Below are 27,089 nucleotides of genomic sequence, written 5' to 3' on the forward strand. Positions count from 1 at the left end.
CCAATAACAATTTACTACTTTCCCTTTTGTAATCTATTTCCTTTATTATATCCCCACTCAAGAGCATAAACTTAACACAACTAATACGTTTAGGATGGCATATTTTGTACTTCTGCTACTATCTCCCTGTCACCTCGCAGGCCCACTTTGACAACCCAGGTTCACAGCATGAAGCGCCTTTCAGGGAACATGCAGCCTAAGCCATGACAGATATATCTACACTGGCCTACTCCAGGCTTCTCAGTCCGACACTGGATACCTACAGGCAATGGTTAGCTACACTTCTGGGTTATTCTCACAGAGTCCTTGACACCTCTGCCCTAGGCACACTTCATTTCGCATTTGTACACAATCAATGATCTCCTGCCAGTGTGCTTTTCATTCAAAATTCTTCAAAAGAACAGCATCCAGTCCATTAGATGCCAGCCTACCTTCTCCATTAGACTCCATCCGTGACGCTGTGTTCACTGTGTCTCCGAATAGGCAGTACCGTGGCATCTTCAAGCCAACCACACCAGCGCAGACTGGGCCTGGGCAGGACAAAGAGCAATGAAAAGGGGCAATGAGTGTGGCAGGTTGGACATAATCTCTTACACCTAACTGAAACAGACTTGTGGATGACTGTATTAACATATCTGAACCACACAGCGCAAATTGTTCAAGAGTTGAAATCGGTGCTCCAGAGAAAGAGTCCGAGCGGTCAAGCGACTAACGGTAGAACAAGAAGATGTGAACACTAATAGTGGCATCCCATATTGATAAAACGTTGAGATATAGGGCACATCTTTTCTTTTTTTGTCTCATTAGAGAATACTATGGAATAGTCCAACAGGGTAAACAGCAGCACTATGCACTACACAAAGAACTGACTGTGGCTAACCACTCATTCTTTCTGTGCTTCAATTCAGATGAAGGCCAAAGGCAAGATACTTTGGGGCCCATTATAGTGTTGGTGGGAACGACACCGACGTGCCATCAGTGCTTGTCCCACCGACATCTCTTACCACGGTCAGACCGCTGCATTAGGATGCGGTCGGTCGGACTGCTTTGGCCCAGGGACCGACCGACAGCTTCCAATGGGCTCAGGGAACCCGTTGGGGGCGGTCGGTCCGATTGCATTCCACACAATAGAGGCAGTGCCATCTCTGGCACCAACGTGGGAAATACGATCCACCTTCCGCCAGCCATTTCACGTCCGTTCTCCTGAAGTGAAAAGGCTGACGGAAAGGCTTTTGCAGCAATGGGCCTTAAACATCCATGCATGGATGTTTGAAAACATGCCTCTTTGCATTGGGGCTTGTTTCAAGCACAAGTGTGAAATTATAATCATGAGGAATACGGGAAGCCTCTCCAGAGAGGAGGGTGGGTTGCATGTGAATCTATGAATTATACCAATACTGGAGAACCGTAGTTACAGGTAAGTAACTCATTTACTTCTCCAGTATTGGATCTTTCATAGATTCACATGCTTGAATCAAAGTAGCTAGAAGTTTCATAAACATGCATGTATAGAAATACTGTAATATATATTTGTTGATCCTTAGAGGACGGTGGGTTACAATATACATGTAAATACAGAAACATCAATAAGATATTATGCAGCAAGATATCAACCATATAAAGAAATGATGGACATAAATGTAAGTACATTACACCAATCAAAGAATAAAAAACACTTCTAATAGTAGAGGCTTACCTTATTGAAACAGATGATTCAGGACTGCCTGTCCCACTGCTGCTTCGCTATAAGCTGCCATGTCCAGGCAAAAGTGCCGCGTGAAGGTATGAGCATTCTTCCAGGTAGCGGCATGGCAAATCTTGTCTAGTGGAACACCAGCGAAAAGAGCAGCAGAAGAGGACACTGCTCTTGTAGAATGCGCCCTGGTCTTGGTTGTAAGCGGTTTACCCGCCTTAACATGACACAATTAATTAGTAGCAGCGATCCATTGTGCAACAGTTCTCTTTGTGATAGCAGACCCCAGCTTTACAGGTTCATAAGATACTAGAAGTTGATCCGTTCTGCGCAGTTCCTTTGTCCTTTTTAGTAAAACCTAAGCCATCTTTTTACATCTAAAGAGTGAAGAGATTTCTCCGCTGGTGAAGACAGATGCAGGAAAAATGTGCTCATTAAGGTGAAACTGAGATGGTACCTTTGGTATAAACGTGGGATGTTTTCGAAACAACACATAGTCCTCTGTGAACCGTAAGTAAGGCTCTTTAATGGCGAAGGCTTGAATTTTACGTTCTCTTCTAGCAGATGTAAGCGCGTGAAGCAATATTTTGTGGATTGGCTCAAACAGTGGTTTCATTAACTGAGACAGGACCATATTAAGGAGCCATTCTTGTGGAGGAGGCCTAATAGGGGGAAAACCCTGAAAAGGCCCTTCATGAACTAATTGGTGATGGGAGAAGATCAGAGAGAAGAGGAGTCGAATGTCTGCCTATAACAGGAGAGGGCTGCAAGGTGGACCCTTACTGTAGCATAAGCCAGACCTGATCTTTCCAGAGTCAAGAGATAAGGCACGATTCGTTTTGGGGAAGAGAGAAAGGGTGAATATCATTCTGAAGGCACCAAGAAGAAAAACGTTTCTATTTTAGTCTATATGTTTTACTAGTAGACTCAGCTCTTGCCCTGGACAATATATCTCTACAATCTTGAGGGATAACTAAATCCTTGTACTCATTGAACTCAGGTTCCAGGCATGTAATTGAAGAGAAACTGGGTGCGGATGCAGGATCTGCCCTTTGCTCATCGTTAACAGGGTGGCTGACAATGGAAGGCGATAAGGTTTGGATTGCGACAGCAGGAGTAGCTCCGCAAACCAATGCTGTTGTGGCCAACGCGGAGCAATGAGGATGAGTTGGCACGGTTTCTGATTCATTTTCATCAGCACCCTAGAGATTAGGGGATATGGGGGAAAAGCGTACGTAAAGATTCCTGACCATCTTATTGAAAACACATCACCCAATGACCCTATCTGTGGTTTCCTGCTGGCAAAGAACCAGTATTTCTGGTTCCCTTGAGACGCAAATAGGTCCAAGTTGGGTGTTCCCCATTTCTGGAAGATGTGATCGATAGTCAGTTGGTTGAGTTCCCACTCATGATTCGTTTGATGTAACCTGCTCAAGGTGTCTGCTAAGTTGTTCTTTACTCCTGGGAGATGATCCGCTTTGATAGTTATGTGATGTCGTTGTCCATTCCGATATTCTTTGAGCTTCCCAGGATTGGATTGGCGATCTTGTTCCTCCCTTCTTGTTTAGATAATGCATGCAGGTGATGTTGTCCGTGCGTATGAGGACTGAGGATGCTCTTATCCTTGGGAGGAATGACTGGAAGGCTAGAAAAAGTGCCGGTAACTTCAGAAAATTGATATGCATTTTGGAGAGAGAGAGACTCAATTTACCGCTTATTTGGAGGTCTTGCAGATGCACTCTCCAGCCTTCCAAAGATGCATCTGTGGTCAGAACAAACTCTGGAAGAGGAGAAAGGAATTACAGTCCCAGAGAGAGATTGCTGGGAGAATGCCACCAAAGAAGTGCATCCTTCATGATCGGAGTTATCCAAATAATGTCGTCGAATGATCCTGTTATTTGAAGCCATTGGGAGTCCAACTGCTCTTGAAATGGTCTCATCCTTAGACGAGCATAAGGTACCATGAGAATGGTGGAAGACATCATCCAGAGAAAGGATTTGAGGAGACAGACAGAAGCTAATTTTCTTTTGTAGAGATCGTGAACCAAAGACAGAATGGCGTTCAGTCTCTCTGTTGATAAGAATGTCTTGTTTTGGAGGGTGTCCAGTGTTGCTCCTAGAAATGTTAACCTATGAGAAGGAGCTAGAATGGATTTTCGAATATTGACTGCCAGCCCTAGAGAGCGTAAGAGCTGTAGGGAGAAAGAGATGTCTTCTGAAGCTTGACGAAGAGAAGGGGCTTCCACCAACCAATCGTCGCGGTATGGGAAGACCTGTAGGCCTTTCAACCTTAGGTATGCTGCCACGTGAGTAAGGCACTTGGTGAAAAACAGTGGAGCTGAATGAAAGACAATGGGAAGTACTTGAATTGATAATGTGCGCCTGCCACAGAGAAACATAGAAAGTTTTGATGTTTGAGGTGGATAGGGATATGGAAGTAAACGTCTTTCAAAGCTAGGCTTGCTAAAACATCAGAATGGTTCAGAAGCTGCAATATCTCCTGGATAGTAACCATGCGAAAGGATTTCTTCAGCAGGTATTTGTTGAGTTTCCTGAGGTCTAGAATGGGACGCCATTCCGCCAACTTCTTCTTTTTTATCAAGAAAAAGCGAGAGTAGAAGCCTTTTGCTCTCTGAGAGCGTGGAACACATTATATTGCTACTTTTTGAAGCATTAGTAAAGCCTCCTTCTTTTAAGCAATTGAAGATGGGGTGGTGTTGATTTCTGAAGGAAATGATGAGGTGGCATTGTGGTATACTCTTGGGTATGGCCATACTTGATTATATCCAGGACCCATTTGTCTGATGTTATTTTCTGCCATTGATGTAGGTAATACGAAAGGGGGGTTTTCTTCAGTGAAAAAGAAAAGGGTGACAAGCGGCAGGCGGCGAAGTGTCAGCACTGCTTCCGGCCCGAATCCCTGGGCTGAACTTGTTGCTTTCGCCTAGGTTGTCTGGAGTAGGCAGCCTGTGGTTGCGCACTGTATTGTTGCTATTGTTGGTAGGAAGGTCAGTAAGAGGATTAAGTTTGAGGCTGGTATCTTTGGTAACCACCTCGAAAAGAATAACTTCCTCTGCCATGTGCTCCACAAAAAGGGGTCTTTCTATATTGGAGCGTTTCCAGGGCCTTAGCTGTGTCCGTGTCTGTTTGGATGGTTTACAAAGCGTCATCAATATGTTTGCCAAAGAGTGTTTCACCGTCTAAAGGCATGTCCATTATTTTGCTTTGCACCTCAGGGCGGAACATAGTTGCTTTCAGCAAACCCTGGCATCTGAGGACAGCAGCTCCAGCAAGTTGACAAAAGGGTAAGGAAGCAATATCCTTAGAAGTATCAATGATTTTGAATGCAGATCTTTTCCCCTCAAGCAGGTACTTTTATCCTCTGGTAGGAGATCTAAGAAATGAGCAACGCCCGACCACATCTGCTTATCGTACCTGGCAAAATCGCAAGAGCGTTGGCAGCACGAACAGTCGCACCTGATGTGGTTGTGAATCTTTTTCCGATGTTATCTAAGCACCTCCCTTCTCTGTCAGGTGGAGCAGTAATGGTCGCTAGAGGGTTCCTCGATCTCCGCTGAGTGGCCTGCGATATATAACAGAGTCAGGCTTAGGATGTCGAGCATCATCCGAAGCCTTATACTTTTTGACGTAAGACAGGCATAACTGTGGCAGGTGTCCTCATTACTTTTATACCTTCTTTCCATTTGTGATCTACAATGGGTATAGATCTAACAGATTTCCTAGATAGATCTTTCAAATCGTAGAAAAAACTGTCTGATTGTTTGACTGTTAAAGATAGTTGGAAAAGTGACGCTGCTCTTTCTATGAAGGTGTGAAAGCCAACGATATCCTCTTGTGGAGGCTACAGTTTGCAGAGAAAGAGACGCAGGTGTTGATATGACGTAGTCTTCCTATTCATCTCCTCCTTGCCCATCTTTTTGAAGTTGATTGTCTTTAATTTGTCCTTCATCGGAAGTATCCTGATGTTGCGGCACAACAGTATCTCCCGTAGGGTAGGGCGCAGATAAAGGTACGTGGTGGAGAAGCAGCAGGTGGTGGTGGCTGTGGAGTTGGAGGAACAGCCGCTGAAGGAAAGCGTGTCGATAGTCATGTAACACATCCTGAAGGTTTTGTACCAAAGTAACAGGATGGTGGACCATAGGTTAATTAACTGGTTCCATATACTAAATCGTTGCATGAGGAGGGTAACATTGTTGTTGGTGGTATCCGTCATATTCGTCATCATCTTCCTCCTGAATGTAATTGAGAAGGACTATCAGCTGGTCCAAACATCCCATCGTCATCAGATTCCTCTAAAAAAGTTGAAGGTAGTAAAGGTGATACTAATGCTGGATTTTGCAAAAATTGCCTTGCAGACGGTGTTGTCGATGAGAACGTCGTCGATGGGTACATAGGCGTAAGCTGGATGGAAGCTTACGACCAGGCGTGGGATAAAGCGTCAGCTACGTCGATGATAGCGGAGTCTGTGTCGTCGATGAGGACAAGACAGTAGACGAGGTCGGCGGTGGAACCACCTTCTGGGAAGAGGACGCCGGCAAAAATGTTGTAGTCGTCGTCAGAGTTGCCGTCGACGATGAGGTCGTCGGTGGTGGTATAACAATCGTCGTCACTGGAAGTATCGTCGGCGGGACCGTTGTCTAGGTCGTTGACGATGTAGATTTTTTCGACGACATGGAAGGAGAAATTTATCTAGAAGATCATTTTTGCATCGACGGTGATCCAGAAGTGAACGCCATCAGTGAGACAAGCTTTTTAGACACAGAAATTTTCATAGAGTGAATAGAAGAATATTTTTCCTTTTCATGGCTTGCTTCCTCAGTAGGAAATGGAAGCTTTCCTTTTTTGTGAGGTGCCTGCATCTTCTTGACGAAATCTTTTTGAAGGCTTTTTCTTGGAAACTTCAGGAGATTCAAGAGGTCCTTCGCTCTTTTGGGTGTTTCCTTAGAATCCTGTGAGGTAGAGCTCTCCTCATCCTCAGAGGCAATGTCAGATTTAGATTTTTGTTTCTGTAGCCAAATCAATAATCTACCCTCTCTGTTTGAGGGTTTTTGTAGAGAAGGTTCTACAGATTTTGCAGTCTTTTACCTTATGTCGAGGGTAAAGGCAGTAGATGCAGCTCTTATGTGGATCCTCAGCATGCAGTCTCTTTTTACTGCATGATCCACACGACCTGTAGAGCCCTTTCTCTGAAGATTCCGACATACTAGTTAGAAAACTGGATAACAAGAGAAAACTGAGCAGAGCTCAGGGAGACTCCCTTTCACATGACATGCGGTAGAAAATCTGAGGAACCTAGGGGCATATTATCAAGGGGGTTTATCTCCGCTTTTTTGGCTTTAAAATTCAAGCAAGCCGGGCCGACGACGGCTGAAATGCCAGAAACCGGTCCCCGGAAGCTTGTTTCCTTCCCAGTATAAGAATTGGCTTGGTAGTTTGGTTTGCCCTGTTCCCATCATGCACTGGGACAGGAACAGACTAATTTGCATGTAGCCAGGTTCTGAGCTGGGATGGTGCAGTGAGCTAAAAAACGGTGATGGATCAAGCCCTGATCTTTGGACTGGGCAAGAGTGGTCTGCTTAATTCAGACACTCTGTTCATCACCTCCCCCTTTTCTGAATCATTTTGTCCACCATAAGCGTGGAAGGGTATACTCAGATGTGAGTCCCTTGCTCATTGCACCATCAGGATTCAAGCAAGCCGGGCCGACGACGGCTGAAATGCCGGAAACCGGTCCCCGGAAGCTTGTTTCCTTCCCAGTATAATAATTGGCTTGGTAGTTTGGTTTGCCCTGTTCCCATCATGCACTGGGACAGGAACAGACTAATTTGCATGTAGCCAGGTTCTGAGCTGGGATGGTGCAGTGAGCTAAAAAACGGTGATGGATCAAGCCCTGATCTTTGGACTGGGTACGAGTGGTCTGCTTAATTCAGACACTCTGTTCATCACCACCCCCTTTTCTGAATCATTTTGTCCACCATAAGCGTGGAAGGGTATACTCAGATGTGAGTCCCTTGCTCATTGCACCATCAGGATTCAAGCAAGCCGGGCCGACGACGGCTGAAATGCCAGAAACCGGTCCCCGGAAGCTTGTTTCCTTCCCAGTATAAGAATTGGCTTGGTAGTTTGGTTTGCCCTGTTCCCATCATGCACTGGGACAGGAACAGACTAATTTGCATGTAGCCAGGTTCTGAGCTGGGATGGTGCAGTGAGCTAAAAAACGGTGATGGATCAAGCCCTGATCTTTGGACTGGGTAAGAGTGGTCTGCTTAATTCAGACACTCTGTTCATCACCACCCCCTTTTCTGAATTAAAAGCCAAGAAAGCGGAGATAAAATTATCTCCATATTACCTAGCTGTCGCTAACACCAGTTAGCGACAGCTAGTAGGAGATAGCGACCATCTTGGGCCCCGCTTTGCATGTCAGTGAAATTTATCACTAATGACATGCAAAGTGGGCGTGCCAAGATGTTAGCGACTGGAAACAGTCGCTAACATCGCTATCTCCTATTACCAACTTTTGGAGATATTCGGGCTAAGCGCGAATATCTCCAAAAGCTAACACCTGCCCCTGAGCAGTTCTTAGCCATGTTATCCAATGTTAGGTGGATAACATGGCTAAGAGCATTAGCTCGGTAATGCATGAATATCGCTGACTTTTCAGCGATATTCATGCATTTCGGCCGATTTTTATCGCTTAGGAGATAAACCTTGATAATAGCAAGGTTCCTAAGCGATAAAAATCGCCGCACCTCGGCGATAAAAATATTGCCGCTAAGCCAACATAGCGATAATTATCGCTAGTTGTTGGTAATGCCTCTCTTGGGATTGTTCTAGAGGGTGTCGTCGCCTGATTGGCTGTTGCTTACGTTTGGTTCTTTTTTACAAAAGAAAGTGGATAGGCTATTGCAGTGACTCTTCATTGCATGGTAGCCGTGGGACTCCCACTACGACGACAGGGATGATTCAAGCATGTGAATCTATGAAAGATCCAATACTGGAGAACTAGCATTTCTGGACTCTGTATCATGATAGGTTTAGTGTTGCCCACTGCTGTGCCACGGAGAAGGTTAGCATTATTTTGTCACTGGGTCATGGTTGGGTTAGACTTGCTTGCCACTGGGTTATGGCTAGGTGTTATCCTATCTCACTACTGTGTCATGGTTGAGTTAGTGTTGCTCACCCTGTGTTATGGAAGAGGTTTTGAGTTGCTCACTTCTGTATCATAGCAGGTTTAGTGTTGCTTAGTGCTTTGGAATGGTTGGTTAGAATTGTTCACTGCTGTGTCATGGCAGGTGGTTATCACTGCTCACCACTGTCTCATTATTGGGTTAGTGGTGCTCACAGCTGTGCCATGGTTGGGTTAGTGTTGCTCACTGCTGCATCATGGTTCAGTAAGTGTTGCTCACTGCTGTGTCATGGCAGGGGGCTAGCACTGCTCACCACTGTCTCATCATTGAGTTAGTGTTGCTCACTGCTGTGCCTTGGTTGGGTTGGCGTTACTCACCGCTGTGTATGCCAATGCGAAGCTTCAGCTGCTGGTCCGGTCGATGTCGGATCTTGAAGGTTTTTACAGCCTCCAGCAAAGCCAGGGACATCCGTGCGATCTCCCTGGAGTGCAGCTTCCCGTTGCGCACTGGCAAACCGGATACCACCATGTAGGCATCTCCGATTGTCTCCACCTGGGATAAGAGATCACAATACAAAGATAACCCATATGGAATGAGAAGGACTGACAAAGATCACCCAAACCCCATTGTGATGGAGGTACAGCAGGGACTGATGCGACCCATGCTGTCTTTGTGCTGTTACATGTGCGTCCATTTTGCAGTGTGCTCATACTTGTGTCTTATGTCATCAAAAGTATATTGGTGTATGTGGCTAATCAGGTGTGTGTGCTTCATGAGTCTCTGTCCATTATGAAGTGTACTCATAATTGCATGTTTGAGCATCCTTTGTGAAGTGTCCTCGAATTTGTAACTATATATGTCCATTGTGATATGTGCATGCCATCAGGACCATCACCTGTCCATGAGTGTGAAGTCACGAAAGTGATTCTACAGATGTGTGTGTGCTCACGTGACTACACATCTCTACTAGGCCGTGTAAGCTTTGTATTGTGATGTGCGCATACATTAAAAGCTAGTGAAGCACCCTAAAAGGGTTTCAAATAAAAATAGTGGAAGTTGATTCCCATGATGAGAAAATTAGGAGATAGGTGGAATGCTTGAATTAACCCTTAACACTGACAATGACTCTGGGCCGCATTTATCAATCAATTTTTGTATCACTCTGCCACTGCAGAGCTAGCCAACCAATGAAAAATTATTTTTTCCATGCTCCATCTTGAACAGTCCAGCCTAAGCTGCTGGGCGAGGTGACCCTAATCGGAAGAAAGGCAGCCCTGGACGTGTTTTGGCTTTATTGAGTATCAACTGTGGGCAGAATGATCTAAGAAACCACAATGGGTGGACTGGCTCATAGAGAAAAATTTAGGTGATGGATGCTGTGGTTGAAGTAATCTTTAGCTTGATTTTTTGCCTTTACAGCTCAACCCATATGATCTCAGTCTGGGTCCGACACAAAAGGCACAGTCGACTTCAAATAGCAATGGCATGTCTCCTCAGCCTTGAAACTGCTGTTGCAGGCGAAAAATACCTTCATTCAGGTTGCCAGTAATTTCTGATCTGGATGGTAAAATAAGTTATTAGCAGACTCTGGGATTACTAACTCCACAGGAAAATCATGACTTGTGTTTATTTTTACCCAGAAATGTCCCCTCCTTAAAACCAATGAAATGTCCAGGTGAAAACAGGGCTGGAATGGGGAATAAGGTGTTGGAATTGGTGCATAAACACTGTGTCCAAATCCGAGAGATACAAATTCATACAGGGTCAATATTTCCTGGTGTGGGAATACCAATAAAGGACTACAGCATCTCATGTTATAATAACCTAAATAAGGACCTCTGATCACCCAGCACATTCTGAACATTTGTAGAGGGTATGGCGAGTCGTCTTTCTGGTTCAAAGTCTGTAGTCCGTCAAACGAAAATAAATCCCTTGCCCCACAATAGACAATTTTCTGGAGAAATGTAGTCAGAATTCCTAAGACCAGCTAATCAGCCCTCTTTCTGAAAGAAACTTTTAAAGACAGGAACATATTCCTTGCAAGGATATCTTTGGAGTTCTGTGTAAAATCCAGGTCTACTGGCCTTAGGTGTTGTATAGCGTTTTAGGACCCTAGTGTAATTTTCCCGAGTCATGCCCTTATATAGGTATAGAAATCATAACCATATTTAGACATAGCCCATGCAGTCCAAATACAGGCATGGATACTTCCACTAGTTCCAAAAAGCCACAACGATTTCTTGGAAAACTCGGCTTCAACAGTCAGGGACATCCCCTTTCTTGAATATTGATTTGTCCTAGAAATCATGGCGTTTTCAAAAAACAACCATTCCCTTGGGGTTCTTGGATGACGTTATTACGCCATACCAGGCACATTCAAGGTATAAATATGCCTACACTTGCCCTAACAAACACACAGTGGTTTGGGGCAGTTCGACTATCTACTTGCCGGACGTAGATCGCTACAGCAAGTGCCGAAGGACGTCGACCCTCCAGCTGACGCACTGACAGAGAGGCTGTCTTTTCTCTCGCTGAGAATCCAGCTCCAGTGTTTCCAAGCTCCCCTTGCGGGATTTTGGGAAATCGAGTCCCGAGACAGAGATACCAGACCTCCTTCATTCTAGAACGAAGGTATGGAGCTGTTTAGACCCTAAGAGAAATCTTGGATAGATTCTTGGCAAAGAAACTAAACCTATGCTACACCATACTTCCTTCTTCCCTCGTACTAGACTTAAGTTAGGTACATTGGGGTAGGCGTATTTTAGAAGCACCAGTTGAGTATTTTTAGTCTTTGTTATTTATGTATGTATTTTATGGCTTAGAAACCATACCATGCTTTTACGGTATTATTTCATAATACTCTTCTTACTGTATGCATTGTACTTTGAAAACAGTATTACGATTGTAGCAGTTAATTTCTTTTGCATGAGAAAGAAGACTGTTCAATAAATCCTTTTTATTGAAATCGCCCGTCTCTCTATTTCTCTGCACCTCTGATGAAACGAAGCATGCACGATTGACTGAGTAAAATATTTATCTATTGTTTCCACGACTCTGAAGATTCGTTTTTATTCTTGGGGAAACAAAGTTGTTATGTTTATGCAGTTGTCAGAAACTAATCGCTTCTTGTTTATTCGAGAAAGTTTCTAGTGACCTCTGAGCTAACTGGCACTCACAATTAAGTCTAATGTATTCGATAGAGACCTAGTCGACCTAAGTCCTACGACAATTCTATAGTATATATTATTCCAATCCGCAGAGACTATTGGGAATATAGGAACTACATTACATAGGCACCGATGTGAAAGATAGACACATCTCTATGGTTGCCAAGTCTTTTGAAGGTATCTCTGACAGAGTGCCAATCAACCATTAGAGGAATCACACATCAATTTAGTTTTGGGACTAGGGCACACGTTTGTGGAGAACTCCCCACAGGAGAGATAGGAGAGGCTAGAAATCTCCACCTGTAAGTTTGTTAGTTGCATTTTGCAGTCCTACTTTCCTTTCTTCAAGATGTAGTTTGTGAATCAGGCCCTGAGTGTTATTTGTCTATGTTTATTTCCCAATGTTTACTGGACTCTGAATGTGTGTGTTGATGTTTTCTGTGTGTGTGGTACACGTTTCCCAGTTACGCGCATGCTGTCAGGGCACATTACCTTGTAGACATCAAAGTTGTCTATGATGGCATCGAAGCAAGTGTAAAGATCATTTAACAAGGTAACAACCTGCAAAACACAAGCAAGAGGAGAGGGGTGGTCAGAAGCAGGGGCAGTTGAACAGAGAAACGGTTGGTGGAAGGCAGAGAAGGAGTAGTTGAGAGAGAAACAGAGAGGGTGTCAGATTTGTGAAGGAGACAGACAGGGTTATATAAGCGATAACAGAAGGATGAGAGGGAGAACAGACTGCTGGATGTATGATGAGGAGGGGGCAAGAGAAAGGCATTGGGGGCAGTGTACATGAAGGGGTGAAGGGCACAGGCAGTACACATATATGAAAAGAGGACCACCGTTTGAGTATTAGTGCTTGTAGTATATTTCATAACATCAACGCAGGACCAATGACAACCTTAATTGAGCCTGATAACCTGGATGAATATTACTTGATATATGATAAATAAGACAATATAGGAATAATTGAAAACCCATATAATTAAGACAAGTAGTAACAGTGTCTGAAATGAGATACTGCTGGTTTCCTCATTCAGCATTAAATTCCTTTGACGACTAGGTACATTAACTCGAGACGTCTGCTCACCCATGCTGTAGTTGGCTATGCCAAGGTGCAAAATGACCATCGGTTGAGCAAGAATGAGCATTACCCTTCCTGTTTTTCTTGCCTGGAACCAAAAAGGGAACTTCCAGTTTCGCATTCTAAGAAATATTTCTTGAGTCTTGTCTTACCATTTGCACCAATCACTGTTCTTCATGACAAAGAATATGCATTGTTACTACATCCTTGTCTGGAATTCGCCGACTTAGGCTATGATAGGCCGGTCATGCCAATGATGAACCACACCAACTTTGATCAAACTGAGAGGCCCAATGACTAATCTGCCGTAGATGCACTCAAACTTCCTGAAACCTCAAGTGGGTATGTCATGGTAAGTGAAGTGTCAATGGTAAGGGGTTTCTCTTATTGTCTTCCTTCTTGCTACATGAAGACGCAGAAGGAGTCTCAAGGTCTTGCTTAAATACTACATAAGATTCTTGGTCGCTGGGTGGAAACGAGTACCCTAGTAAATAATCTCACAAAAAATGTGGTAGTAATTGTGTTTTGGATGGTTACAGAACTCGGTCCAAGACGACCGCTGTAGAAGTAATATTGAAGGCAAACACCTCCACCACGTTGGTCCCTTCGCTGCATCAGGTGATAGACTACAAGGGGGTGCTTAGTTGCATCTGGTTGGAGTTGTTTGTAATTGGTGTTTGAAGACTAGAGCACCTACCACTGTCTTCCCTCCTTTCGTGGTCAAAGTGGACAGTGGGAGGACAGGAGGCAGACATGCATGCAGATGGAAAGTCGGTAAAACTTGGGAACCTACAGAATGTACTGTGTGATCTCTAGGAATGTCACTGGCTGCCTGCAATAGCTCAGCTCTTTATAGCCTTTGGTGGCAACAATGCTTGCCTTAGATCCAATTGTAGGGTTGAAACTGTTCAATGACAAAATAGCAACCCTTAAAATATCCCCATACCAAAATATTGTGACCAAAATATTGATGCCAATAATATCGGCATCCTATACTTATAATGGTAAGTATAAAAATATCAAGAAAAAGAATATTGTTGTAATAAATAACGTTGTATAAAGTATTGTTTTTCAAATTTATAAAATTTAAAATAATACATATTAAATATATGAAATAGTAACTATTTTAAAAAAATAGATTTAATATATATTTTAACAATTATAACAAATAAACTCAATTAGAAAAACTTAAACACCCATATACAATACTTAATATATATATAGTTAAATATATCTACTTAAAAACAATTAAAATAATAATTTTAATTTACATTATAATATCTAAATTTTGAAGTAATATAAAAATTTAACATTTATATATATATGTTGCAGCTACGTCGCTCCTTCCGTCTCCCCCGCCCCTAGGCAGAGGATCGCTGTGGCCGGGCCTTTACTCCATGAATATATATTTACTGTATTACTAAAACTCTCAGCGTTCAGAAATTACCAGGACACTCTAGGAAGCTTAAAATATATACATTTGCAAAAATGCCTCTACACCAATTTTTTCAAATAAATATTTCAAGCATCCCAGAGTGTCCTGGTAATTTCTGAATGCTGGGAGCTTTGGTGATACAATATTGTGTGCTGCTGGAGCCAATCCAGGACCACTGCACAGTCAAAGCCACAGATTTCCGGACTTTGTTGAATGATGTATATATATATCTTCAAAAACAATTCGGCAAGGTCCCCACCAGAGTATCCACGGCACAAAGGGAGTCCACAGCAATTTGCTTAAGGTACTTTTTTTTATTCCATTAACACCATCAGTGCAAAACAAAAAGGACGGTTGACGCGTTTCGGCAGATGCCTTCAACTGGACAATGGAGTCCCACCGTCTAAACAGTCTATTAAAGTGACTAAGTGCAGAGATCCCTTGTTTGTTTCCATTAAAAAATAGACTAGACCATTAACCCACATACAAGAGTGGTCATTTTTTGGCTTATTGTAGCTGCCATTTTTTCTGTTTACTTTTTCACATTTTCACATATATTCATTTGTTTCCTAAATTTAAACATTTTTTCTGCGACATTACCAGTAAAGTACTCAAATTGATACTAGAAACTCAATTAAAATTTTCTAACACCCTGTTTCTCTATTCTACTGAATCAGGGAAGAAGGTAAGATGAAGGAGAAGCAAGAGCAGAAAAAATTGTAAAAATAATTAAAAGGAAAGAGAAAGGGTTAAAAGGAGGGGAGGAGGGGGAAGGATTTAAGATGGAGGGGAATTTTTAGAATGTTGGAAGAGTTTTTGTCTGTTTAGGATGAGAAAAGGAGTTCGGGATGTTTCTAGATTATATAAGATAATTTTCGTCTCTGTAAAGTACCTTGTACATACTATCTTAAAAATCGAGATTCTATCCATACTAACAAGGAAGACAGACAAAAACAAGTTGCAGGTAAAAATCAAAGCCCCAGAAATTAAATGAATAGCCCCAGGGAAATCCTAAGTTTCCATTTTTATCTGGAGAGTAAGGTGACATGTGCTTGATGCAAAATATATTATACATAATAAAGTTTCAAGAGTCCATTTTCAAAATCTCATGAGATATAGTTTTCTCAGGATCAAGCGAGTAAGTGACAAGTGCATTGTGCTGTGCAAGTACATTGTGCAAATTGGAATTCCAAAGGCCTATCTCCAAAAGTTTGTAATTCTCATGAGATATTTTTCAAACTCAAGAAAAGAAAGTGACGAGTGCATTGTGCAAATATATTGTGCAAAGTCGCAATTCAAGAACGTCTCTCTCCAGAATTTTATGATACTCTTGAAGTGGAGATAATTTAATGTGATTTCAACCGAATTAATTAGGGGCATTTCTTCAATTACCTCGATTGTTCTTATTGAGTCCTTGATTTTTACACTCCTTAGTTATTGGAGAGTTTTTTGGCTGTTAGTCTTCTCCTCTGTTCTTTTATCAACTCTTCTCTCCACCTACCTCCCAGCAATGCCAATTTAAGACTCTTGCTTCTCAATTCCTTGTTTGGAAATTCTAACACTGTTGAATATGTTTGTCCAGTAACTTTGTCGGGTACCATTATCGGGATGTTTTTTTCTTTACATTTTTCTCCTTGATTTCTCCAAAGCAGGTTTGCACTATAGATAGGTTTCATAGTTCTTATAGATGAACGTGCAATTCAGCATCCAAATTATGGCCAAATGGTTTTTCTGTTCCCAGTGCTAGAATTAACTTAGACTCTGCTCTTCTGAGGTCCAGGGTTCTCTCCCCCCTCTTTTCCTTGGAGTTTTTCTGAGAAATACCCAATGAGGCTGTCTTCCTATATGTTATTTTTGGAGTTGATGGTAAATTCTTCCTTAATGACTCATTAAGCAATAGTATGCTCCGGTGCTTTTTTATGATGTTTCTTAAGCACTTATTTTCCACATTGAAATCTAGGATAATCCAGGTTGTGTCATCATTTTGCAACTCTTCCTGCTTATCTAGTAGTTTTGATCTTGGTTTCTCCATTACTCTACTCTTGGCACCTTCAATAACATCCAATGGGTAGCCTCTTGCCAGAAATCTAGTACTGGTATGTAGGAAGGGGGAGGCTCTAGTTGGCGCAGTGTAGCACTAGCGACAAGCAGGGACTCTCTCTTCCTCGTCAGGGCTGAGGGTTACCTTCCAGACAACCTCTGCTTACCCTCTAGGTAGTGTGGCTTAAGCAGTCTTAGGCTAATCTTTGGGGCACATAGGGTTAAACATTTGCAATATCACACCGTCACAACCAACCCACCACACAATGACACCAAACTGTATTTGTAAAAATATATATCTTTATATAAATTTCAAGCAGGCTTGTAAATACAGTTGTCAAACTTTCAATAGCGGTTCCAGTTTACTTAAGTTCAGGTTGCCACAGTTCTCTTTTAGCAATAAGCAATCTTTTGGGCCTTCTGCCCAGGTTCGACAAGGTTCAGTGTCTCGTAGCGCCTCAATGCGCTCTCTGCATCTCGTAGCGCCTCAATGCGCTCTCTGCATGGGTGCAGAGAGCGCATTGAGGCGCTACGAGACACTGAACCTTGTCGAACCTGGGCAGAAGGCCCAAAAGATTGCTTATTGCTAAAAGAGAACTGTGGCAACCTGAACTTAAGTAAACTGGAACCGCTATTGAAAGTTTGACAACTGTATTTACAAGCCTGCTTGAAATTTATATAAAGATATATATTTTTACAAATACAGTTTGGTGTCATTGTGTGGTGGGTTGGTTGTGACGGTGTGATATTGCAAATGTTTAACCCTATGTGCCCCAAAGATTAGCCTAAGACTGCTTAAGCCACACTACCTAGAGGGTAAGCAGAGGTTGTCTGGAAGGTAACCCTCAGCCCTGACGAGGAAGAGAGAGTCCCTGCTTGTCGCTAGTGCTACACTGCGCCAACTAGAGCCTCCCCCTTCCTACATTGGACGCAGCGGTGAGGATTTTCGAATTTACATTTGCAGTGTTTATACCTTAACTTCTGACCATTGCACAGTGATTTCAGTCCAGTTACTTGGCCACAGGTTTGGTTGTAATTTTGCCGAGAAAAGATCCCTAGCGAAGAAACCATGCCGGGCACGAAGAGTCTGGATGGAGCGGAGTCCACGACCTCTGAGATGTTGGAGGTGGAGTGGGACGCCGCAAAGCTGGACAAATACTCAAAGAATGAACTGAAGTTTTTCTGCAAGAAACTCAAGGTTCCGCACGCCGGTTGCAAGAAAAAGCCAGAGCTCTACAAGGCCCTGAAAGCCTGGATAGAGTCCAGAAAGGCCCCGGAGGATCAAGATGCCCTCGCGGAGCAAGATGCGACTGAAGAGCAGAATGCACCTATGGATCTGGTGGATCTCGAAAGGCAAGACAGCGTGCACAGCTTTGGTAAAGGCCTGTCGCCAGAGGAGCTGGCGGACAGGAAGGAAACGAGGGATCATCAAAGGAAGCTGGCAGAATTAAAAATCCAACTGGAGCTTAAAACCAAAAGAATGGCGCTGGAAGAGCGAAAGCACCAAATGGATTACGAATTGAAAATGAGGGAGATGAGTCTAAAGGAGAGAAACTTGGATCATCCTCCCTCTGGTGGCAGCACATCGCCAGTGCAGGTAGAGTCAAGAGTGCACATCCCCAAAGATGTAGTTAAAGAGTTCTTTAAGGGGGATGACATAGGACAATGGTTTAGGGCATACGAAGTAGCCATGTCCTCCCACCGGGTCCCTGACAAGGATTGGGGAGCGGGGTTGTGGGGAAGGTTCCTTAGCGAAGGGCGAGATACCCTGCTAGATTTGCCCGTTGAAAACCAGAGGTCCTATTCCCACATGAAAGAAGCTTTGATGAACAGGTACGGGCTTACTCCTGAAATGTATAGACAGAAGTTTAGGGGATGTACTAAGCGGCCTGGGAATACGTATGTGGAGTATGTGACTTATTTTTGCAGAGCACTGGATGGTTGGGTGAAGGGTAGCAAAGTGAATGATTTTCAAGGTCTCTTTGATTTAATTGCATGGGAGCACTTGTCTGATCACAGTTTTCCTGAGTTACGCCAACACCTGATCGATAGCAAGCTGTCCAACCCGAGGAAGCTTGCTGAGGAGGCGGACCGCTGGCTCAGCACCAGGGTCCACAAGGGTCCAGTGGGAGACTCCGCCAAGAGTGGGCAGGGTCCCCAGCAGAAGAGTGGGGGGGACAAGGGAAAACAGAAAGGGTTCCAAAAAGGCTCCCAAAGTAATCCCCAAGGGGACCAGCAGAAAGGTTCTCAGCCTCCCCCACCCCCAAAGCAGAATGGGGCCCCGACAGGTAAACCTGTTCCAAAGGGGCCCTTCAATTGTTTCAAATGTGGTGAGCCGGGGCACATATCCAGTGACCCCAAGTGTCGCCTGTTTGGAAAACCAGCACCCACTGGTGCTCCGCCCCGTCAAGTGACTAGTGTTCACTTAGGAGAAGAAGTGATGGTCCCGGGGGGTGGAGATCCCGTTCACATGACCCTAGTCTCACTAGGAGACAGTGAGATGATCCCTACAAACTACCTGCCCTCTAACACTAAGAAATATGGGCAGGTGGTGATCATCAATGGTAAGGAAGCTGAAGCTCTTAGAGACACAGGAGCCAGTGTGACTGCAGTGAGGCAGCACCTGGTGTCTCAAGAGCAGGTTGTACCCCATGCCTACTGTAGGGTTATCAATGCTGATAATTCAGAGAGTCAGTGTCCGATGGCTCAAGTTCCCTTCGAGTGGGGGGGGTCTCTGGTACTCTGCAGGTCTGTGTGAGGAAAACCATGCCTGTTGACTGTTTGCTAGGGAATGACTTGGAGCACTCCCCTTGGGAAAAGGTGGAGAAGACGACTCACCTGCGGATGGTGGGTCTGCCTGACTGGGCGTGCGTGACCACCCGGTCAATGGCAGCCAGTAGGGGTGATCAAGAGGTCCTGGGGCCTGAAGGAGAGGCCCAGGAACCGGCCTTAGGGAGAAGGCGCAGGGGGCGCGGGAAACCGGCCCCTGAAGTTCCCACTTTCCAGGAGGAGGCAGACCTTGAGAGGGATGCCCTGGAGCCTACAGGGGAACAGATTGCCGAACTGGGGGACCTGCCTGAGCTGACCCATTGGCAGCAAGAAGGAGGACCCCCCAGGGAGGAATTCTGCAAGGAGCAGAAAGAATGCCCTTCTCTCGTGGGTATGCGGCAGCAGGCTGCAGACCAGGCCAATGGTGTTCAGGCCAAAACACATTATGTGTACTGGGAGAACGACCTCCTGTATTCAGAGCCTAAGGCTGCTGAACCTGGGTCAGCCCGTGTGCTGGTGGTACCCCAGAAGTTCAGAGCCTTCCTACTGGGTCTGGCTCACGATGTGCCTTTAGCTGGACATTTGGGGATGGACAAGACCTATGACAGGCTTGTCACCCACTTTTACTGGCCCCAAATGCACAAGAGCTCAGACGCTCATTGTAGAACCTGTCCGACTTGCCAGGCAAGTGGGAAGAACGGAGGAAGGAACAAGGCTCCCCTCCAACCCTTCCCTGTGGTCGGTACGCCATTCCAGCGAGTGGGTATTGATATTGTTGGGCCTCTGGACCCCAAGACAGCCATGGGCAACAGGTTCATCCTGGTCTTGGTGGACCATGCCACCCGGTACCCTGAAGCCATCCCTCTGAGGACAGTGACGGCCCCCGTGGTGGGACGAGCACTGATGGGAATTTTCTCACGAGTAGGATTCCCTCTAGAGGTGGTGAGCGACAGGGGGACCAACTTCATATCCAAGTATATGAAGTCCCTTTGGCAAGAGTGTGGTGTAACGTACAAGTTCACCACGCCTTACCACCCCCAAGGAAACGGGTTGGTTGAAAGGTTCAACCGAACCCTGAAAGGCATGATCATGGGCCTAGACGGTCCGATGAGGCGTAAGCGGGACGTCCTCTTACCATGCCTGCTCTTTGCATATCGCGAGGTACCACAGAAGTCCCTAGGGTTCAGCCCCTTTGAACTGCTGTACGGTCACCCCGTGAGAGGACCACTGAGTTTGGTAAAGGAAGGCTGGGAGCAATCTCCCAGGAAACCTCCCCAGAATGTATATAGCTACATGCTGGCCTTCAGAAACCAAACCAGGCGCTTCAGACAACTTGCCGAGGCAAATCTGGAAGCAAGCCAGGAGGAGATGAAGCGGTGGTACGACCAGAATGCCACTCTGGTCGAGCTTCAGCCTGGACAAGAGGTGTATGTCCTGGCCCCAGTGGAACCCTGTGCCCTTCAGGATAAGTGGACAGGTCCATTTGAGGTTGTGGAGCGCAAGAGCCCAGTGACATACTTGGTGGACATGAAGACGCCCAGGAACCCTTTGAGGGTCCTACATGTCAACCGCCTCAAGCCCCACTTACGAAGGTCCGAAGTGGGCATGTTGTTGGCAACTGATGATGGAATGGAGGAGGAGTCCGAGCCTCTTCCTGACCTCTTAGTGGCCTGTGAGAAGGACGGGTCAGTGGATGGAGTTAACCTCTCACCCACCCTGACCCCTGAACAACAGGAAGACTGCCGCCAGTTGCTGGGGCAGTTTCCAGATCTGTTCTCCCTGGTTCCGAGTGTCACAGATTGGTGCGTCCATGATGTGGACACTGGAGACAGATTACCTGTGAAGCATAAGGCTTACAGAGTGACTGACAGGGTCCGGGCCTGCATCAAGGAGGAGGTCTCCAAGATGCTTGCCCTTGGGGTGGTTGAGTCTTCCAGCAGTCCTTGGTCCAGCCCCGTGGTCTTGGTCCCAAAGGCTGCTGCGCCGGGAGCCACACCCGAACTCCGGTTCTGTGTGGACTACAGAGGACTCAATTCAGTCACGAAGACTGACGCGCACCCCATCCCCAGAGCTGATGAGCTCATTGATCGGCTAGGGGCTGCCCGGTTCCTCAGCACGTTTGATTTAACGTCTGGGTACTGGCAGATCGCCTTGACCGATGGGGCAAAGGAGAGGTCAGCATTCTCTACACCAGATGGGCATTTCCAGTTCCGGGTGATGCCATTTGGAATGAAGAATGCCCCTGCCACCTTTCAAAGATTGGTCAACCAGGTGTTGGCTGGACTGGATGAGTTCAGTGCCGCCTTCCTGGATGACATCGCGGTGTTCAGTGGCACCTGGCCAGAACACCTGCGACACCTCTGGGAAGTATTGATGGCCCTGCGCAGAGCAGGCCTCACAATCAAGGCAAGCAAGTGCCAGATTGGGCAGGGTTCCGTGGTGTACTTGGGACACCAAGTGGGGAGTGGCAAGGTAGCACCCTTGCAACCCAAAATCGAGACCATCCTGGCTTGGGAACCCCCCAAGACCCAGACTGCAGTGAGAGCCTTCCTGGGGCTCACTGGGTATTACAGGAGGTTTGTCAAGGGCTATGGCACGATTGTGACCCCCTTGACAGAGCTGACTTCGAAGAAGCAGCCCAGGAATGTGATTTGGACTGACACCTGTCAGAAGGCTTTTGACACCCTGAAGACTGCCATGTGCACGGCGCCCGTGCTCCTGGCTCCTGATTTCTCCAAGGAATTCATAGTGCAAACAGACGCTTCAGAGCATGGTGTAGGGGCTGTTCTTTCACAGATGACTGAGGAGGGCTTTGACCAACCCGTAGCCTTCCTAAGTAGGAGGTTACTTCCACGGGAAAGTAGGTGGAGTGCAATAGAGCGTGAAGCATTTGCTGTGGTCTGGGCGCTGAAGAAGCTAAGACCCTACTTGTTTGGGTCTCACTTCCGAGTTCAGACGGACCACAGGCCCCTCAGATGGTTGATGCAAATGAGGGGTGGGAACCCGAAACTGTTGAGGTGGTCCATTTCTCTACAGAGTATGGACTTTACGGTGGAACACCGCCCTGGCACAGATCACGCCAACGCTGACGGTCTGTCCAGATTTTTCCGCCTTAGTGATGTGGAACTCCCTGGGGAAGGGTAGTTCCCCCCACATTTCAGCTGGAGGGGACACATGTTAGACCTGGCACCTTGGCGTGAGTTTCCCTTCCACTTTTTGCTGGTGTGCCTCCGATGTTTTGCTGGTTTTCCGATACTCAGGGCACTGTGCCACGGCCGACCCGTGCCGCAGTGCAAGTGCTCCCTACTGTAAATTGTACATGTGATTGGTATCCATGATTGGTTCATTGGATTTACTGTTAGTCCCTAGTAAAGTGCACTAGGAGTGCCAGGGCTTGTAGATGCCAATACTGCTAGTGGGCCTGCAGCGCTGGTTGCGCTACCCACAGAAGCAGCCGTAAGATGTGTCTGGGGACTGCCACCGCAGAACCCGCGTGCAGTCTCGTACTGTCATGCTGGCTGGGCAAGTGCAACCACTTGCCAGCCCCTGAACCTTCCCTTGACTACATATTAGTCACCCCTATGGTAGGCCTGTGGGCAGGGTGCATTGTAGGTGTAAGGTAGGACAAGCCCTGATGTGTGTGGCCTGTCCTAGTAGTGACTTACAACTAAATTCGTATTTCACTATTGAAGGCTACCTGCTCCCGATAGGCCAGACTGAGCTGCTGGAATTATTACACCCTATGATCCCAGCAGGCTCAGGGAGCATGGTAGAGAGTCGTGTTTAGTATGCCTGAACTCAGGATGATAAAATATTTCTTTTAGTAAAGTTTATTTTAATATCCTGGGTTTGCAAATGCTACTTTCAGAAAGTTAGCATTTGCGTGCCTAACCATTTCAGCCCGCCTCTGCTGGTATGTGTATCTGACTGTCTGGGACGTATGAGTGACAGGACTGGGGGATGACAGGTGGTGAATGCGCAGATTACACCTTAGTGGGAGGTAGGAGTGGCTCTTGACTCTGGATCTTGCTGGGCTCTGCCACCACAATGCTGGCTCCACCCTCCTGGGGAGCGACTGATGACTCAGCCGACACCTGGCCCAGGAAGGGCGAAGCCCCATCAACAAGGTACTCTGGCTGCCCCTGTCCGCACAATGCTGGCTCCACCTCCTGTGGGGCGTCTGATGCGCCTGCCCCTCACACTGAAAGCAGAAGCCGGAGTACACCCACCAGAGTACTCAAGGACTGAAAGTGGCTATGCAAAGGCCCCCCTGGCCTGCGAGAACAAAAGAAATGCAGTATAAAAGTAGGAGCCCTGCTCCTTGTAAATTAGATCCTGTTTGGGCTACAGAAGGAACTCTACCCGACGAGAAGGACCTGGAAAGACAAGGAAGAGTGCTGACTCTTGCCTGTGTCTGGTGCCTTGCTGCAGAAGGAGAGAAAAAGGAAAGACTACAAGAAGACTTTTGCTTTGAGAAACTTTGTGCCAAACTCTGCTGAAAGATCTCCAAGGGCTTGCTGCTGAACTTGCCCCCTGACCAGCGCCTCAGGACCAGTGGGCGCTACATCCTGAAGAAAGCGACTGGGTGTGCTGCTTATCGCTGCAGTACTGACAGAGGGGTCTGGGAGCGCTGGGCAAGCCTGCCACGCTCCCCGTAACCAAGGCATCGACATCCTCCCAAGCACCGTGACCGGGGCCCAAAGCAACAGCGAGAGCAACGTGAGGTCCAGCCGCCGCTGGCCCGAGCACCGTGACCGCAACTGCACCGGGAGCCCGAGAGCAAAGTGAAGGAGGACCCGTCCGGTCCAAGCTCCCGAATTGACTGCGCTTCGAGCCGTCAATCCACCTGCGAAGACGGACAGCTGCCCTGTGATAACCCCCTCTGGTCGGTAGTCTGCCCGACAGCTCAGCTGTGAGCGCACAGCTGCAACCGGTACTTTGGCTGGGTACGTCCTGCACTTGGGGACCGTACTGCCACTTGCCGTCTCCACACAGCCGCCGCCTCCAGGGTCGGAGCGAACGACGAGGAAAGGACCCTGCCGCCACAGAGCGCCGCCGCCCCGGATGACCCGTGACCTACGGCTGAGAGCCGCAGCGAACAGCGACCCCGGAAAAGCAACGCGACGTGGACAGCTCCCCTGGAAGCCGCCCGCTCCACAAGAATTTGAAAGGTACTGTGTTGTATCCTCACGGTGCGAGCGCCCTGCAACTCGAGCTCGCACCGCGCTATCTGCTCCCAACGCGAGCCGCCTCTGAAACCGTGGCTCGCACAGCTCCTGGCCCTCGAGGCCCATGCAGAGAGCGCATTGAGGCGCTACGAGACACTGAACCTTGTCGAACCTGGGCAGAAGGCCCAAAAGATTGCTTATTGCTAAAAGAGAACTGTGGCAACCTGAACTTAAGTAAACTGGAACCGCTATTGAAAGTTTGACAACTGTATTTACAAGCCTGCTTGAAATTTATATAAAGATATATATTTTTACAAATACAGTTTGGTGTCATTGTGTGGTGGGTTGGTTGTGACGGTGTGATATTGCAAATGTTTAACCCTATGTGCCCCAAAGATTAGCCTAAGACTGCTTAAGCCACACTACCTAGAGGGTAAGCAGAGGTTGTCTGGAAGGTAACCCTCAGCCCTGACGAGGAAGAGAGAGTCCCTGCTTGTCGCTAGTGCTACACTGCGCCAACTAGAGCCTCCCCCTTCCTACATGGTATCTTCTAGATTTTGCTCAATATCACTGGCTTCTGAGCAGTTCCTCTTGGCGCGGAGCATCTCTCCATACGGAATGCTCCACTTCAGATGTTGTGGATGTCCGCTGTTTGCATGGAGGATACTGTTCGTGGCGGTCGGTTTCCTGTAGATTTTAGTACAGAGCTTTTGTTTTTGAACAAACACTTCTACATCCAGATAGATCTCTTGTATTTTGCTATAGGTGGATGTGAAGGATAGATTTTAATTATTTTGGTTCAAGCTTTGGATGAATTCTTCAAGACTCGGCAGATCTCCTTCCCATATTACGAATACATTGTCGATATATCTCATCCAAGATTTGATGTTCGACTTGTAACTGCTCTGTAGAATACCCTCCTCCCAGACAGCCATAAATAGATTTGCATAAGTTGGAGAAAATGACGTGTGTATATATATATATATATATATATATATATATATATATATATATATATATATATATATATATATTCAGGATAAGATTCCAGATTCCACAGTCTTTAAAACTGAAAGCATCCAGGCACTCACGAGCAGGTTTTTCTCAAAAGCTTATTTATTTAAGCATGTACCATCAACGCGTTTCGGGAGTCAAGCTCCCTTGATCACGATGTTTTTGCGTTGGTCTGAGCTTTCCTCTTCACACACACACAGGGTGATTAAAACAGTAAAAGGACTCACAGTAAAACACTGTTAGAGTAAACACAGCGGCCATCTTGACATTTTCATAAACATAGATATCAAAGTGAATATCTTATTGCCGGACCTCCCACAACAAAGCATTCATAAAGGGATAATCGTAAAAAATGCTCAAAATAGAAAAGTTATATACATATATGTATCACTATCTATTAGATATAACGTTCACAATTTACAAAGTGCAAGTGCATATTTCATTCAACAGAAACGTATTGGCTCCCTTATGCAAACAAAAAATTCTTATGTTTATGCATTTAAAATAAGGCAAGTGCCTATTTCAATAGAGCACAACCCTTTCTTTTATGTGAGAGAAAAATTGTTGTCCTTAGTCATATATATAGCCAGAAAAAGTCGCTGTATTAAATTTAACACAGTCTAGTCTCATGAGAAATCGTCCTGGCTCCAATTATCAAGTTACGTTACTACAACATGCGGGAGTTATACTAATGGTAATGCTGTCAAACAGTTCTACCTTATTAAAAACATAAAGTGCAAGTGCTTTGGTCAACAGATAAATAAATTCTGTAAACAGATCGACTGGATATTGCACATGAAAAATGACAAAGTGCTAGTGCTCAAGAGGTACTAAATATCTCAAATAAAGTGCAAATATTACTGTGTTTCTCACAGGATTTCATATCTACACACCATCCTCCTATGATATATAATTACATAGCATTGGAGGAATTCCTTGGTCTCATATATATATATATATATATACCAATAACATAATATCTTTAAAAAACAAACCATTCTAATTACATTTAAAAAGTAAACAACTTAAAATTTTGTAAATATATTTTACACATTAAAAACATTAATAAATATACATATTTTAATTTTCAATAAATGAAAACATAACAATATAAAATAAATTATAAGATATAAAATTTAATACATATGCTATTCCCACCATTTATACAAAACTACGCAAACTATTACAGTAAATATATAACAAATGTACTACTCCCACTTGACAACACAAAAAGAATAAAACTGCGTGAAAAATTAACAAATCTCCCTCCAGTAAATGCAATAGTAAGGAAAGTGTTGGATTGAGATTGGTAAAATTTACTGTTCCCACTCCAGTCAGTGCAACATTAAAAACAAACAAAATATCTTGAACAAAATAAAATTATTTAAAAAACAAATAAAAATATAAATATGTACAATAAAAACTACAAATATATTTAATATTAAAAGTTAAAAAAATAAAAACATATTACATTGTTAAATACATCTCACAAATAACTACAAACATTAGACATAAAATACAAAAAGAATTTTCACACAAATAAATATTTTAATTTAGAAATTATTTATTAA

At 45.1% G+C, this 27,089-nt stretch overlaps 1 protein-coding gene across 1 annotated transcript in view; it reads right to left on the reverse strand.

The window, feature by feature from the left end:
* NPR1 (natriuretic peptide receptor 1) overlaps positions 1-27,089 on the reverse strand; it is a 790,721-nt gene that overhangs the window by 29,800 nt on the left and 733,832 nt on the right. The window contains exons 18-20 of the mRNA XM_086947572.1: positions 12,501-12,569; positions 9,219-9,393; positions 432-530 (exon numbers count right to left, since the gene is read on the reverse strand). Of these exons, the coding sequence (XP_086803698.1) occupies positions 432-530; positions 9,219-9,393; positions 12,501-12,569 (343 nt within the window). The remainder of the gene's footprint in view (positions 1-431; positions 531-9,218; positions 9,394-12,500; positions 12,570-27,089) is intronic.

The sequence above is a fragment of the Lissotriton vulgaris genome, chromosome 12 (assembly GCF_964263255.1).
Source record: "Lissotriton vulgaris chromosome 12, aLisVul1.2, whole genome shotgun sequence".
NCBI lineage: Eukaryota > Metazoa > Chordata > Amphibia > Caudata > Salamandridae > Lissotriton > Lissotriton vulgaris.